Source organism: Drosophila innubila (genome assembly GCF_004354385.1).
Source record: "Drosophila innubila isolate TH190305 chromosome 3L unlocalized genomic scaffold, UK_Dinn_1.0 0_D_3L, whole genome shotgun sequence".
Classification (NCBI taxonomy): Eukaryota; Metazoa; Arthropoda; class Insecta; order Diptera; family Drosophilidae; genus Drosophila; species Drosophila innubila.
Window position 1 is genome coordinate 25,979,791 of NW_022995376.1, and position 13,578 is coordinate 25,993,368.

General features: G+C 39.4%; 1 protein-coding gene across 1 annotated transcript in view; it reads left to right on the forward strand.

Moving 5' to 3' along the window:
• The first annotated feature begins 232 nt into the window (after window positions 1–232).
• Window positions 233–13,578, forward strand: part of LOC117788306 (teneurin-m) — a 144,802-nt gene continuing 131,456 nt past the window's right edge. The window contains exon 1 of the mRNA XM_034627037.1: window positions 233–933. Within this exon, the coding sequence (XP_034482928.1) occupies window positions 564–933 (370 nt within the window). The 5' untranslated portion in view covers window positions 233–563. The remainder of the gene's footprint in view (window positions 934–13,578) is intronic.

The following is a 13,578-nucleotide window of genomic DNA, read 5'->3' on the forward strand; positions in this document are numbered from 1 at the left end:
CAAAATCAATTTTAAATATTGTGAAATTGCCTTCACACATTTTATGTATTTTACTGCCGATTCTTAACATAAAAAAGGAATCGTCAAAAGAAGCACGGAAAGAAAAGTCAAAAAGTGATAAAGACATCAAAAAGAAGTGCGTGAAATAAATTTAGGAAAATATATATTGTAATAAAAATAAATTATTGCAAAAATTTATAACAAGAAATTGAAATTGAAATTGAAATCAAAATTGAATGTGGAAAATGTTGACGTCCAGTCAAATTCAAAGTGCAGTGTTCAAGTGTTGAGAATTGTTGTTGTTAGTTGAACAAGAATAATAACAACAACAATAATAACTGGAGTAGGATTGAGTTGAATTCTTTCCGCTCTTCGCTCCGCTCTGTCTCCTCTCTTCTATTTCATCTGTCTGTCTGTCTGGAGTGTCGGCTTCTAGGCCCGCAAAAGCCGCCAAAATTAAGTTCTCAAAGCAGAATCAACACCACGCATACCGTCACACGGACAGTCTCTACGACGGTGGCACCGACACCGACGACGACGAATGTCCATTGGAGTCGACCACTATGAATCCCTACGAGTATGAGTCCACGCTCGACTGTCGCGACGCGGGCGGCGGCCCCTCCCACCCCCACGCCCACTCCCACTCCCCCTTGCCCTGCCCTGGCACCCTGCCCATGACAGGACGCCACATGGCCGGCGCAGGACCAGGAGCAGGACTAGGACCGGCAGCAGGAGCGGGAGCCGCAACAGGAGCAGGTGCAGGTGTCCACAGCCAAACGCTCCAGCATCAAAACCAACAGAATTTACAGGCCGCCGCTGCCGCAGCTGCCGCCCAACAGTCGTCACACTACGACTACGAGTATCAACACTTGCCCCATCGTCCACCGGATACCACAGTGAACTCCACGGCGCAACGCACACATGGCAGACAAGGTGAGTAAAAGTCGGAATAGGAGTTGCAATTGGAATTGAAATTGGAAATATAATTGGTGGAGAGACTCCTGTTAATTAGGAGTTGTATGTTTTAATACGAAAAACTGACATGTCTGAACATGTTAGATATTCTTGAATTGTGAACATTGTACCGTGAAGCCTTAGTAGTTGTAGAATCTGCTTAAAACTATGAATATAATTCAGATAGATAAGATAGATTAGAAAACAACTGAAATACAGTTCGTCAAATAAGTGTTCTGACAAAATAAAAGATTTTGCAAAAAAGGATAAAAAGATTTTGCAAAAATCAGTAAAATCTCCAATGTCTCCAATATAATTGAGTTATAATTGCCAGTTAGTCAAGTAATTGTTTTGACAAAACAATAGATAAACATGTTTCAAAAAAATTAATTTAGAAAGTATAGAAAAGAATTTATTCCATGTTATCAATCTAATGAACAAAAGTTACTTGAATTAATCAAATTCAATAAATCGAGTTAAATTTAAATAAAGTTGAATTACTTGGCCCATTTTTCAATGTCTAGTTCATAACTTTTTTTAAGAGATATTTTAAAGTGATAAACATATAAGTTTTTGTCAATTATGAAAATATCTAATAAAATATCATTAAAACAGTTAGTCAAAAATTTGATAAAAATATTTTAATAAATTTGAGAGAAGAGGGATACCTAAAATACATGAGATATTCAAAACAGTCGATATATAGTTACTCAAGTAATTGTTTTTAAGACTCGAACATTTTATATTGCTAAAAAATACATACAAAAATACATGCCAATAATTAAGTTCGTTAAGGAATTTTCACAATTTAATTATTTTAATTTCATATAGTGTTATTAGATTTAAAAAGAAAAAAAATTCATTTTGGATATTTTTAAAAATATTTGACTTTCATTTGTTGTCAAAACAATTGTTTCTAAAAATGAAAAACAATATGCGAATGTGTTTTTTTATAGTTTGTCAAATGAATAAGTGTTGGAAGTACAGTGATCTCTCAATAAGTTTATTTACCAAATTAGTTTCTCATTTCGATGAAAATTCAATAATAGCTACTAAGCTATCCTCTTTAAGCCACTTAAGCGCTGTGCATACATTTTCCCCAATAACCGGAAAACTTTTCACAGAGCCACTGAGCTGGCAAATGAAAATTCTTCAGCTTATTTTCATCAGCATTTTCATAACGCAACAAGAAGAGAACCGAACGAGAAAAACTTGCGACAACTTTGAACAAATTAGCGGCGCTTATCGCCCGACGTCGAGCTGCAAACATTTTGCATAAATTAAACAAATTAAGGAAAAGCCATGCCGAGGAAAAGTCGACTCGCTTGAGCTTGAGCTGGGAAAAGTGAATTCAACATTCGACGGGTAGATTGACGATGACATTGAGATTGGGTTTGAAATTGGGATGGGGAACCTCTGTCTCTTGGTCTTTCAACATAATTTTTCCGGGTGAGCGCATTTGCCGAGCGGGTTTTTCATTATTTGTCTTATTAATAAAATATAAAAGCGTCTGCAGCAACAAAAGAAATAGAGCCTGCGAATTATGAGTTGTCCAACTGGCGCCCCCTTCCCCTCAGCCCATCATCCCCAAGCAATTTTCCCTCAATCTCCCAGTCGCATATTAAAGAATTCCGAATGCGATGCCTGCGGCTGCGGTGGCATAACCGAGTACATGAGGAAAACCTCGAAAAACCTCGAAAAACTCTCGAGCCGAATTTCAAGTGGAGTTTGGTTACAATTGCCATCTCTCTGTCTCTGTCTCTGTCTCTCTCTTTATCTTTGTCTCCTTGTCGGTTGTCCTTAGGGTTTGTTTGCTCTGCCTGCATTTCAAAGTATTTACCCCGACTCTCTGTCTTTACTTTTTGCCGCTTTTCACTGCGTTTTTCCCAGTTTGTCGCTGCGGCAAATTAAATTTAAGCCGCTGCCTGTCACATAAAACCCAGCGTCTACCTAAACCCAATACTCCCGACTCTCGAAAATCCTTTACCAACACTATTTATCTTGTTGCCAAATGTTGTCCCTTTTTGCTTTGTTTATGAAGAGATTTCATAGTATAACTATTTTTATTCACATACGTATTCACATCCTCTTTGCTGGCCACAAATGTAAGAACAATCTTCCGCTTCAATTTTTATTATTTCCGACTTCTGACATTCGAACTTTTGGCCATGCTTACACACACACACACACACACATACGTATACATGTTGATATATATGTGGCATTTACATAACTTTATTTCTGGCATTTCCTCTTTCCTCCGTTCCCCCTGTTTGTTGGTGTTATAAAAACAATTGCTGAACAATTGAAGCCTCTGACGAAAAACCCATAGGAAAGAGGAAGGGATAAGAAAAAGGGAACGATTCAAAGAAAGAAAGAAAGAAATAAAGGAGAAAAGTAGAAAGCTTTCTATTCTGTATTCATACATAAAAGTTGGGATACCTGCTGCAAAGCTGAGTCGAAAAGCCCGCAAAACAAAATTGTAAATTTACAACAAAAACACAGAAATAAATTTCGTAACTGCAAACAATAAATTACAAAACAGCTACTGCTACAACAACAACAACCACCACAGCAACAACAACAACAACAACAATGACGACTTTCGGCACTTCACTTTTGGCGAAAGAAATAAAATTCAATAAAATGGAATGGTATATAGGGGAATTGAGGGAATGGTTGTTGGTGTGGGTGTGGGTGGTTTGGTGGTTGGGGGCGCGGCTCGTAAATTTTGCACCACTTCAGTGGGCAGCTGGCAAAAGGCAACACAACACACAATCCCTACTTCTTTACCTACCCCATTTCTCCCTCTCGGCCTTCTCATCGGCTCCTCATCCCGCAACTTGTCATAAAAATTCTGAGCGAAAATTTTGCGCCTTCTTTTGCGGCTTCTTTCGGTTGATTTTTTTTTATGTTGGCATAAAAATCCACAGAGAATGGAAAATGAGGAAAATTCTCTACTTTCTGGCAGCTGTTGATGTGTGAAAATTTTGCAAAACAACAACGAAAATTGGGCAAAAAAAAAGAAAATATTACAAATTTGTATATTTATATTTATATTTATGGCTTCTGATTTGCATCACTTGCGATGTGCTGTTTTTTTTAAACAGTTCCAATTAGCCAAATTAACTTGGCCACTTTTGGCCAGATTGTCTCTTACCAGGTCGGCAATAACCGCTCCCCTCTTGGCCAGATGGCCGCCAATGTCAATCATAATGCCAAAAAAATAATCGAAGAAACACGCAACACATTTGGAAATTGAAATCCAACAAGGTCGTTTCAACCTCCAATCGAATAGTAATCGCTAACCGAAACACACACACACACACACACATAGTCACACTCACACCAACACTAATGCGTATATGAATAAAATTTTCTCACACAGATTTTTCCAGCAGCGCAAAAAATTTATTTGTTTATGCCGCGCCTGATTACTTTATGACCTTACAGAGCCCCAATGCTCCCCGATCCAAGCAGCTAATGAGGCCGCTCCCCCACAAAATACCCCCCATCCACATTATAATTGCAGGCCGTGTGGTTTTAGCCCCAGTGGCCACTTCGAGTGCTCAGCTTGCCTTGTTTATTTTTCTTACTTTGCAAAATCTATTTCTATTTTCGGATTTTCATTCCATTTTTATGCGTTCAACACTTGTCAAATTCAAATTTATTCGCCTCTTACGATACCCTGTATCCAGTGAACAAGATAAAAACTATTTTTTCTTAAATTTCTTTTTTAAATTTATCAATGACAGATTGCACTGATTATAATCTAAAGTTCAATGCAAATCTTATGTTTTTGAATTGCAGGGTATCTGCTAGTTACTCCCACATAAAGCAATCTTTCTTGATTTGTTTAAACACAGCACAATTTTGTTGTGATGTTTAGATTGGTGTGGTAATTATTGTTGGCGGGTGCGGTCATTTCTTGGATTGAATTCAGATTTGTTTAGCCATTCCACTTCTTCTTCTTCTTTGTGGCATTGCTTGTTTTAATAAGTTTGAGCTTGATGTAGTGTTATGGCTACCAACTTGCCACTTGCCTCCAATTGTTGCCAATATTCGAAGAGTCTTTGAATTTCTACATTCTTTTTTTTTATATTTAAAAATTTCATTGTGTGATTGCTGAAGAAAAATTAAATACAGTTACGCATAGTTGCATATAATGATATTAACAAATGTATCGCTGTACAAATGTATGGATTTAAAACTCAAATAATCGCATAGCTATGTATATTTAACTAATGAGGTTGATAAGTTATTGTAATTCAATTCTATTTCTTTATTGTCCAACATAATTGACATAACCACATAAACTATAAAATAAAAATAAAATAAAATTAAGTAAATATATTAAATAATAAAAAAAAATCATATTTAAAAATTTATAGTTAAATTGAAATGTACTGGTGGAATTAGGTATGAAAATTTGGTATCTCTATCTCTTAAAGTCTCTGAGATCTAGGCGCTCACCCGGACAGACAGACGGACATGGCTACATCGACTCTTCTGATCAAGAATATATACACTTTATAGGGTCGGAGATGACACCTTCTCCCTGTTACATACATTCCAACGAACACTATACACCCTTTTACTTATTTTTTAAGGAACGGGTATAATCATAATAATTCATATTTTTCCATATAAAGATAACTATTTTAAAAAAACTTAATTTCTGTGTCGCCAGTGTAATATTCGGTTCTATTCTATTATTTAAATTTTAAAACCTGCTTATCGACTCCTCGAAGTGATCTCTCTGGCTGAAAGTGGCTTACTCCTGCTGCCTGAGAGTCTAATCCTCACTTGCCGGTAAGCTGCTCATCGACTAATCCTTAGAATCAACCTCGATGGTGAGATGGCGCTAGACCTTTAATGACGCCATAAGCACAGCTGTCATATTAGTGCCTGTTATAGGGCAGTAAAATATTTAACAATTGTCAGTTTTACATTCATAACTCCCCTATCCTCACCCCCTCACAGCTCAGGGTGAAAATCAATGGCAGCTACATTTGTAAAATGTCTGCAGCGATTTTCGCATCTTTTTTTTTTTGTCATCGTCGTCGTCGTCGTCGTTGGTTTTGTTCGAGAGCTGCGGAAACTGTCAATGACAGAAACTCTGACTAGGCGCCGCCGAGTGAAATTCCAACTTATTACTTCCTGACAGCTGTCAAAAATATGCAAACACCCAACAACAACAACAACAACAATACGAAAAATATGCAAAACTATGCGTCGAATTGTGCGCAGAATTATGTAAATCAAAGCGATTTGTAGCAGGCCAAAAAGGAGTAAAAAAGGTAGCAGAAAAAAATTGACAGCGACATAGACGGGATATTCAAAATGTCAGAGGCAAACGCAGACAAACATAAAGAAAGAGAGAGAGAGAGAGAGGGAGAGGGCGAGGAAGAGGGAGAGAATGCTGGGAAAATAACATGTAAACAGCAGGAGGTCGAATTGAACGCCCTTTTTTTCATCTACAACAATTTTTGCAACACACAAAAGAAGGACTGGGAAAAAAGGACACACTCACAGACAGACAAAAGCCCCTTAATCCCACACACTCAACCTGGCACACGGCGGAGGGTTACAAGGTGAGTTTCTAAGGTCCTGGAGCCTACAATGATAATGCTGCGCTGGGCAACCGCAAATGAGCAATACTCGAGAGCAGGGACTGAGGGACAGAAAGAGAGAAAAATAGATAGAGAGATAAATTAGCACCGAAAATTTGTTAGTTACGTTGAAATTGACCTGACCCGAACTGATCTGATCTGATCTGTTTGTGACCTGCTAGCAAAAGGTGTTTCTACGTGCTCCGAATTCGACGGAGACGGAGACTCTATCTCCGACTATTTCCATAAGTTCGAGTTGCAGTTGCTGTTGCAGTTGCATTGCCAGCTGATGGGTCGTTAATGTCGCTTTGTCATTTGGGATTAGCCCAGAGAACAGATCTGAATTCTTTTCAACATTTTCCTTTCGTTTCGTTTCGTATCATTTCATTTTGTGTGTGCTACGCCTCATTGAAGAGGTCTCTCGTTAGGCAACAAACCCATTCAACGAACAATAACACGGGGGAAAAAAAAGGATGCTCGTTCATATTATAATTTGATTTTTGTTTTGGGGAAAAGCCGCTTAGGCCGCACAGCCTCTAATTTTATTAGTCAAAGTCAGGGACAGAGACAACGGTTCGCTTTGGGTATTCGACTTTCGATATTCGATATTCGAATTTATACTTGTATTTGTATTCAAAATTTATGCTGACTTTACGTATTGAAAATTGATTTTTGTGTTTCCACCTTGGGTCGGAGACTGTGGGTTATCCGTTGGGACTTGTTGTTTTTTTGTTGTTTTTCTATCAGAGAACGGATGTGGTTATTCCTAAATTTTCATGCTTATGCTGATAGGGATAGCTCCAAAAGTTGTGACAGCTTCTGCATGCCACAATCTCTGAGGCATTAGTCACCACATGTTCCGGAGTCCGGACATTGTACGACAAGTATAGCAAGTAGCATAGCATTTTATTTTATGACTTGTACACATTGTCTGGGCTTACTGAATGCCTGACTGATGATTGTTTACTGTAATTGCAGCAGCAATTGCTCAGAATTCCCTCCCCATCAATTCTCAACCCACAATCCACAGCCCAAAGTCCCCATTCCCCAATTCTCACTCCCAAAGCGAAGGAGCAAGACGCTAAAGCACGCAAAACTCATAAAAATATGCGAATGTTTGCCTTTTTTATTGTCGAACATTAAATTTATTATTTTTTATAGAATGTTTCACAACTGAATGCAAATTTGTTTCAACACCCACCCCTCTCCAGCCCCATCCCCATCCATTCAACCTCTCGCTACATCTGAGTTATTTCTTGGGTTTTACGAGCGCTCAGCATTTCTTATTTTAATTGCATTATGTGACGTATTCCTCCCGGAGGACGGCAGAATTGCCCTGACCTCCAACTGAAGCTGCAACTGAAACTCAAACTCAAACTCAAACCGAAACTGAAACAGAAACTGAAACTAAACTACAGTTGTAACTTGAAATGCTCCTAGACAGGCCATAAAAAGTGCGGGGTTTTCCAGAAGTGGTAAACACTAAACGTAATGACAGATTTCAGTGCAGCACGAATGTGTTTTTATGGTATTTATGCTGAATTCGGTACTCCTCAGCAGTTGTGATCTGATGAGAGATGGCTTTAAATGAGATGATCTTTCGGGGAGGTCTTTCACATAGATCTACGGCTTGATCTCTCGGACTCCAACCACCACCACATTTCCCTGTCATTACAGCGGCTATCTCTAATAAAATATCAGAACTTGCTATAAATACTCAAATCCATAATGTATGCCACTTGAAAGGCACTCTGTTCAGAAGACTGAGCTCTGAAAGATTTCCATTATCAACGATGCGACGGAAGTTCTCAATGACATCAAGAGAGCAAGAGAAACAGACAGAGAAGTAGATAGAGAGAGAGAGAGAGAGAGAGAGAGAGGGAGTGCACAAACTTTTGACCGATATATCATATATATTTACTCAGATATATGCACAGTGGGCAGCCGGTGTTGTAATAAACTCAGCAAATAATAAAAGACGAGAAGGAATGAGATAAAAAGTTGAAGGGGAAGAGCAGGAAAAACACTTTTAATGCGCCGAAATCTGGGCACCTTAAAGCGGCTTAGAGGACCAAATTAGGCAACAGATAAGAGACAGGGCCGACAGCTGTTGGTCCACTAAAAAGGCAAACAAAATGCGGTCACTAATAAAATTTGGCGCTGTGTGTTCTCAGGATAAACGGAGCAGAAGGACCAACTGTGCCCAGTCCCGCTGCTTGGACATTTCATCATTAGAGGCAGGCGATAAAAATAGCAAAAACAGAACAACAATAATAACAACAACAACAACAATAACAGCGACAACGGAACAACGACAACAACAAGCACATTCCATAGGCTTATCAGAAAGGAAATCCAACGCAGTCACGTTGACAACAGAGAGAGAGAGAGAGAGAAGGAGAACATGAAATCAGTGAAAATCATTTTCATTTTTATGAGAAAAACAGCGGATAGATGGAGAAATGCAGACGTGGAGGATGCCTAACAAAGCCAAAGACACAAGAAACGAGAAATGAGACGAAAGAAAACAATAAAATAAAATTTAAGATACATTTGAGACCAAAACAAATAGGCAGCGAAATAGGCGCACACACTACGAACAAGAGTCATAGAGAGGGGAGAGAGAAGAGACAGATAGAGCAGGCAGGAAAATGGAAAATGGTCTAGGCTTGTTTGTAGCTCTAGCATTAAAAATGTGTGCGTTGAGTGGAAACAATGTCGCAGCTGTACAGCATAGTAGAGACTTAAAGAGAGAGAGAGGGGGAGAAACAGCCAAAGACAGACAAATATCAAATATGAGATTCGTAGGATGTGAGTGTGTATGTTTTCAGTTAGTTATATTGGCTCTTTTATGGCCGAAGACAGTTTAAGTAGTTTTCATGTTGAGATACATGCGAAAAACATCGAGGAATATGTCTTATATGGGCACTTGAGGAGGAGGAAGTGGTTTCCTGTAGTGATCAAGTGATAAGAATAAGGCAGATGGAGTAAAGTACATATTGGATTATATGTATAGGTATCTAATAGCTATTTCCCCCAGTGATTACCGAAACGCGTATCTTTTAGATACATAGACTGGCAAATGGCATTTAACGCTTGCAAGCGCAACCTCAAAATGCGTTAGGCTAATGGAAGTTTTACGATAGTTACGCATTATGACAGCGACGACAATGGCAACATCAATTTTTATATGCAGCAAAGCAAACAGAAAAGTATCTTTGTATCTGCTACTCACTTGTATCTGTGTGCGTGTGTGCATTAGGCGCTTGCATAGATACAAGATACATTTATAGCGGGGAGTGTTGAAACAACAACAACAACAACAACACACACACATATATACATACACACCACATTTTAAGCACATTTTCAGCATATCAACTTACAATGGACGCGGCACGCAGGACGACGCATCAAGTTACAGGCAGAAAGATTGAGACAGGCACCGACGGGTCCTTTGACTGCCTGACGCACCGTCTGACGCACAGTGGGTAACCCACTAGAATATCTGCTTCTAATAAATATCTTTTTCTATGTACGAGTTTTTTGTTTTTTTTAATGTCAACTCGAATTAAAATTACATTTTTCTTAAAGCATGGTACCAACATCGAAGCTAAACAATTCTTTCAAAAATAGATTACAAAAAGTCGCAGAAAAAAAAAGAAGGAACACTGCAGGAATATAGGAAAAAAAAAATAGAAAACAAAACTAATCAAAAAGCAGCATATAAGAAAACTTGAATTAAAAGTTGCTATTTTAGCTGTTCTTCCCACTGTGCGTCTGACGGGACGGTTTCTCTGTCGCATTTTATGCATATCGTATAACGTAATGTATAACCTGCTCGAGAAATTGCCGCTGCCCACCCTCGACGCAGTCCGCGTCGCAGTCGAGCCTAATGAAAGGACCTTAGTGTCCTGGGTCCAGCTAAAAAATGCGGGAGCAAACATTCGAGAGTCGTAAAATAATAATAGTGCCTCGACAAAACAAAAAAAATGAAGAAAACAGGTCTCAAATTGAGCTACACCGGTTTTCCTTCCCTCATTCTCTTACCTGCTTTCTCTCTATCTCTCTCTGTCTCTTTCGAAGTGTAAATGTTACCTAATGTTTTTATTTGATTAGCGTTTGCTACGTGCCGCGTTTGATTTTCCTCTTGCTTGTGCTTCAAGAAGATAATAAAAGAAAATCTTGCGCATTTTCCTAGGAATTTGTCTTCTCTCTCTCTCTCTCTCTCTCGCCGCTTTCCGCTCTCCGCTCTGCACATTTGTTCTGCTCATCGGAGAAGATTTCCCCTTGACTGAGCTGCTGCCCCATGATTAATTGTCTGCGCGTAAATTTTTTAATTTCGTGGAAATGATGTTGAGCGTTGGAATTTCATTTCTTAAGCCCAGCTCCAGAGTCCGGACACTGGTCAATTTGTTTGTGATTTGCTTTGCATCTTCTGCTTATCCTAGTTTTAAGCACTTTGAAGTATATCTTACAATTTGATTCATGATTTTTAATCACTTTTTATATGCTTTTTGGCTCTTTGCAGGTATGTAAATGTTGACTTGATGAGACTCGTTCATAAATTTAGAATCGATGGTGAGTTGTAATTGAAAAAGTGTGGGAATTATGCCACTTGAGTGCCAATCTGCCGAGGGGAAGATGGAGAAAGAGAGAGAAAGCTGCTGCTGCTGCTGCTGTCAGTTGTGAAAATTTACACTGCCTACAACTGTGTGCTACATACGATTACGAGTATTGTGCACATTGCTTTCAATGAAAGTGAAAAACTCACACACTCGGAACAAGCGAATGCCCTGTGCCACGCCCACCCAATGCAGTGCTGTGCTGCGCCCACTTTAATTGTGTCAGCCTCCTGTGAGCTGAAAAGCCGAAGAAAAAGCTCAACTGAAAAGTGAAATGTTTGCACTTATTGCTCTACCTATGAAAATGCTCGCATTGTTGTATTATTCCAAGTCCTTTTATCCATTCCTCTTTCTTTCATTCCCTCTCCCTCTTTCTGTTGTGCTTTATTGCACTGCAATTTATTTGATGTGCTGCCTCACAAATTACGCATACGCCACGTTGTCGGCTCAGATTGTACAATTGTGGGTGTGCGAGTGTGCCTGTGTGTGTCTGAGCACACAATGGCAGACAAAAGCCGAGAGAAACTCTTAAGGTAACAGCAACAGCAACAGCAACAGCAACAGCAACAACAACAACAACAGCAACAGCAACAACAACAACAGAGACCTACAGTGTTTGAGGCCTCGGAAAAGTTTTAGTCCTGCCACAAGGCGGATAATAAGAATAAGCGAATGAAACATATATTTTTTTGGTAAGGACCTCTATTTTACTTTTGGCTTTATTTTGACAAAAATAATTTACTTAAACTCTTGCTTCAATTCGACTTGTATTCCCCCTGCAATCCCTCAATACATACGGTGTTTTTTTTTGATTACTTGAGAAAGTTTTGGGAGGCAACTATTCACTTGAAAATGGTTCACAATACTGCCACAGTTGGCAAAGTTTTGTCGGAAAAACGAAAATAGACAATCGAAAATTGTGTGCTGACAGTTGTCTGTTTTCTTTTCATTTTTTGGGCATCAATAAGTGGAAATATAATAACTTCAGAGCAAGTACAAGGTCTGTTTGCTTTTGTCATCAGTCATATAGGTTCCCAACTTGGTCTCTAGACTCTCGACCGGACTACAGTCTGACATTTTGCTGTCAGTTTTTGCTTGGCATGTGTGACAGTAATCATGTTCAATCATGTTATGTTGGCATAAGCTTGAGCCATCTACAATAGACCTATCTCTCTTTTTCTATCTCTGTCTGTCTCTATCATTGGCATGGACATGAACTTGTTATGCCATATGGATGGTTAATAGCACAAAGACTTCATTAGGCGCCAGTCAGACCCTGGAGGGGATGCGGGTGGGAATGGGAATGAGGGCGAGACTTTGACAACGGAAAGTTGTGTTTGCACAACTGATCAGGTTGAGCATCAACAAGGAACAACTGGAAAGCTTGCCTGGTTTCCTATCTGGACACTTTTCATCTTTTCTGGCGATGAATTGAAAGCAAAGTGTACTAACAGCAAGCACTTTTAATAAATTCAACAAAACAGAGCAAAGAGTCCCCAGCAGCAAAAAAAATGTAATAAAATATTAATGAAATTCCAAACACCTCTCGTGTGTATCCGTCCCTCCCTGCCTGCCCTCCCTCCCTCCAGCATACGCACCCGAAGATGCTGCTAGGAGCAAGTAGAGAGGAGCTTGGGACACGAAAGCACGCAGTACGTAGCCAGTGTTGCCAAGTCAGCTATTTTCCCGCCATTTCTAGAGTTTTTAGAATGCCAACAAAAATTGTAAAATGGCGCTTTGGCGCCACTTTCTACGAAATAACGGATAGAAGGGACTCACGCCAAATTTGGTGTTTATAGATTTAATTTTTTTTTTGAGCCTGCTGTTGATAATTATCTAGAATATACATATGTATGTATATGTTTTATAGGATCGGAGCTGCCTTCATAACCAGTCATAATTAATATTTGTCACTTATTCAATGAGCGGGAATTAAAATAACGTACTATTGTATTAGCTTTTAATCTGGCAAATTTCTAGCCTTTTAAAACTGTTTCTTAGGCCTCGAAGAGTTGACAACACTGTTCGCAACTTTAAGTTCAGCTCGAAACTGAAGAAAGAGCTTCTCTACTGGCGCCTTGAGAGCAATTTTTTGTTGTGTTGCTTTCGCTAACAAAGCACGCACCGGACGAGGCTGGGAGACAGACACAGTCGGACGCCACTTCCGGCAACGTGGCTGGCACACAGATGGACAGACGGATAGACATACAGACGGACAGGGAGACTGAGAGACAGTCAGTGTCAGGTTGGCCATATTTTCGCACCTCGGTAAGACGTTGGCGTCGCCAGGTAAACGTCACTCGGTCATAAAACGTAGCGCCAGGAAGGCATAGCTGAAATAGGGAAAGATAGGAGTGGAGAGGGAGGGTGAGGAGGAGGAGCGGGCA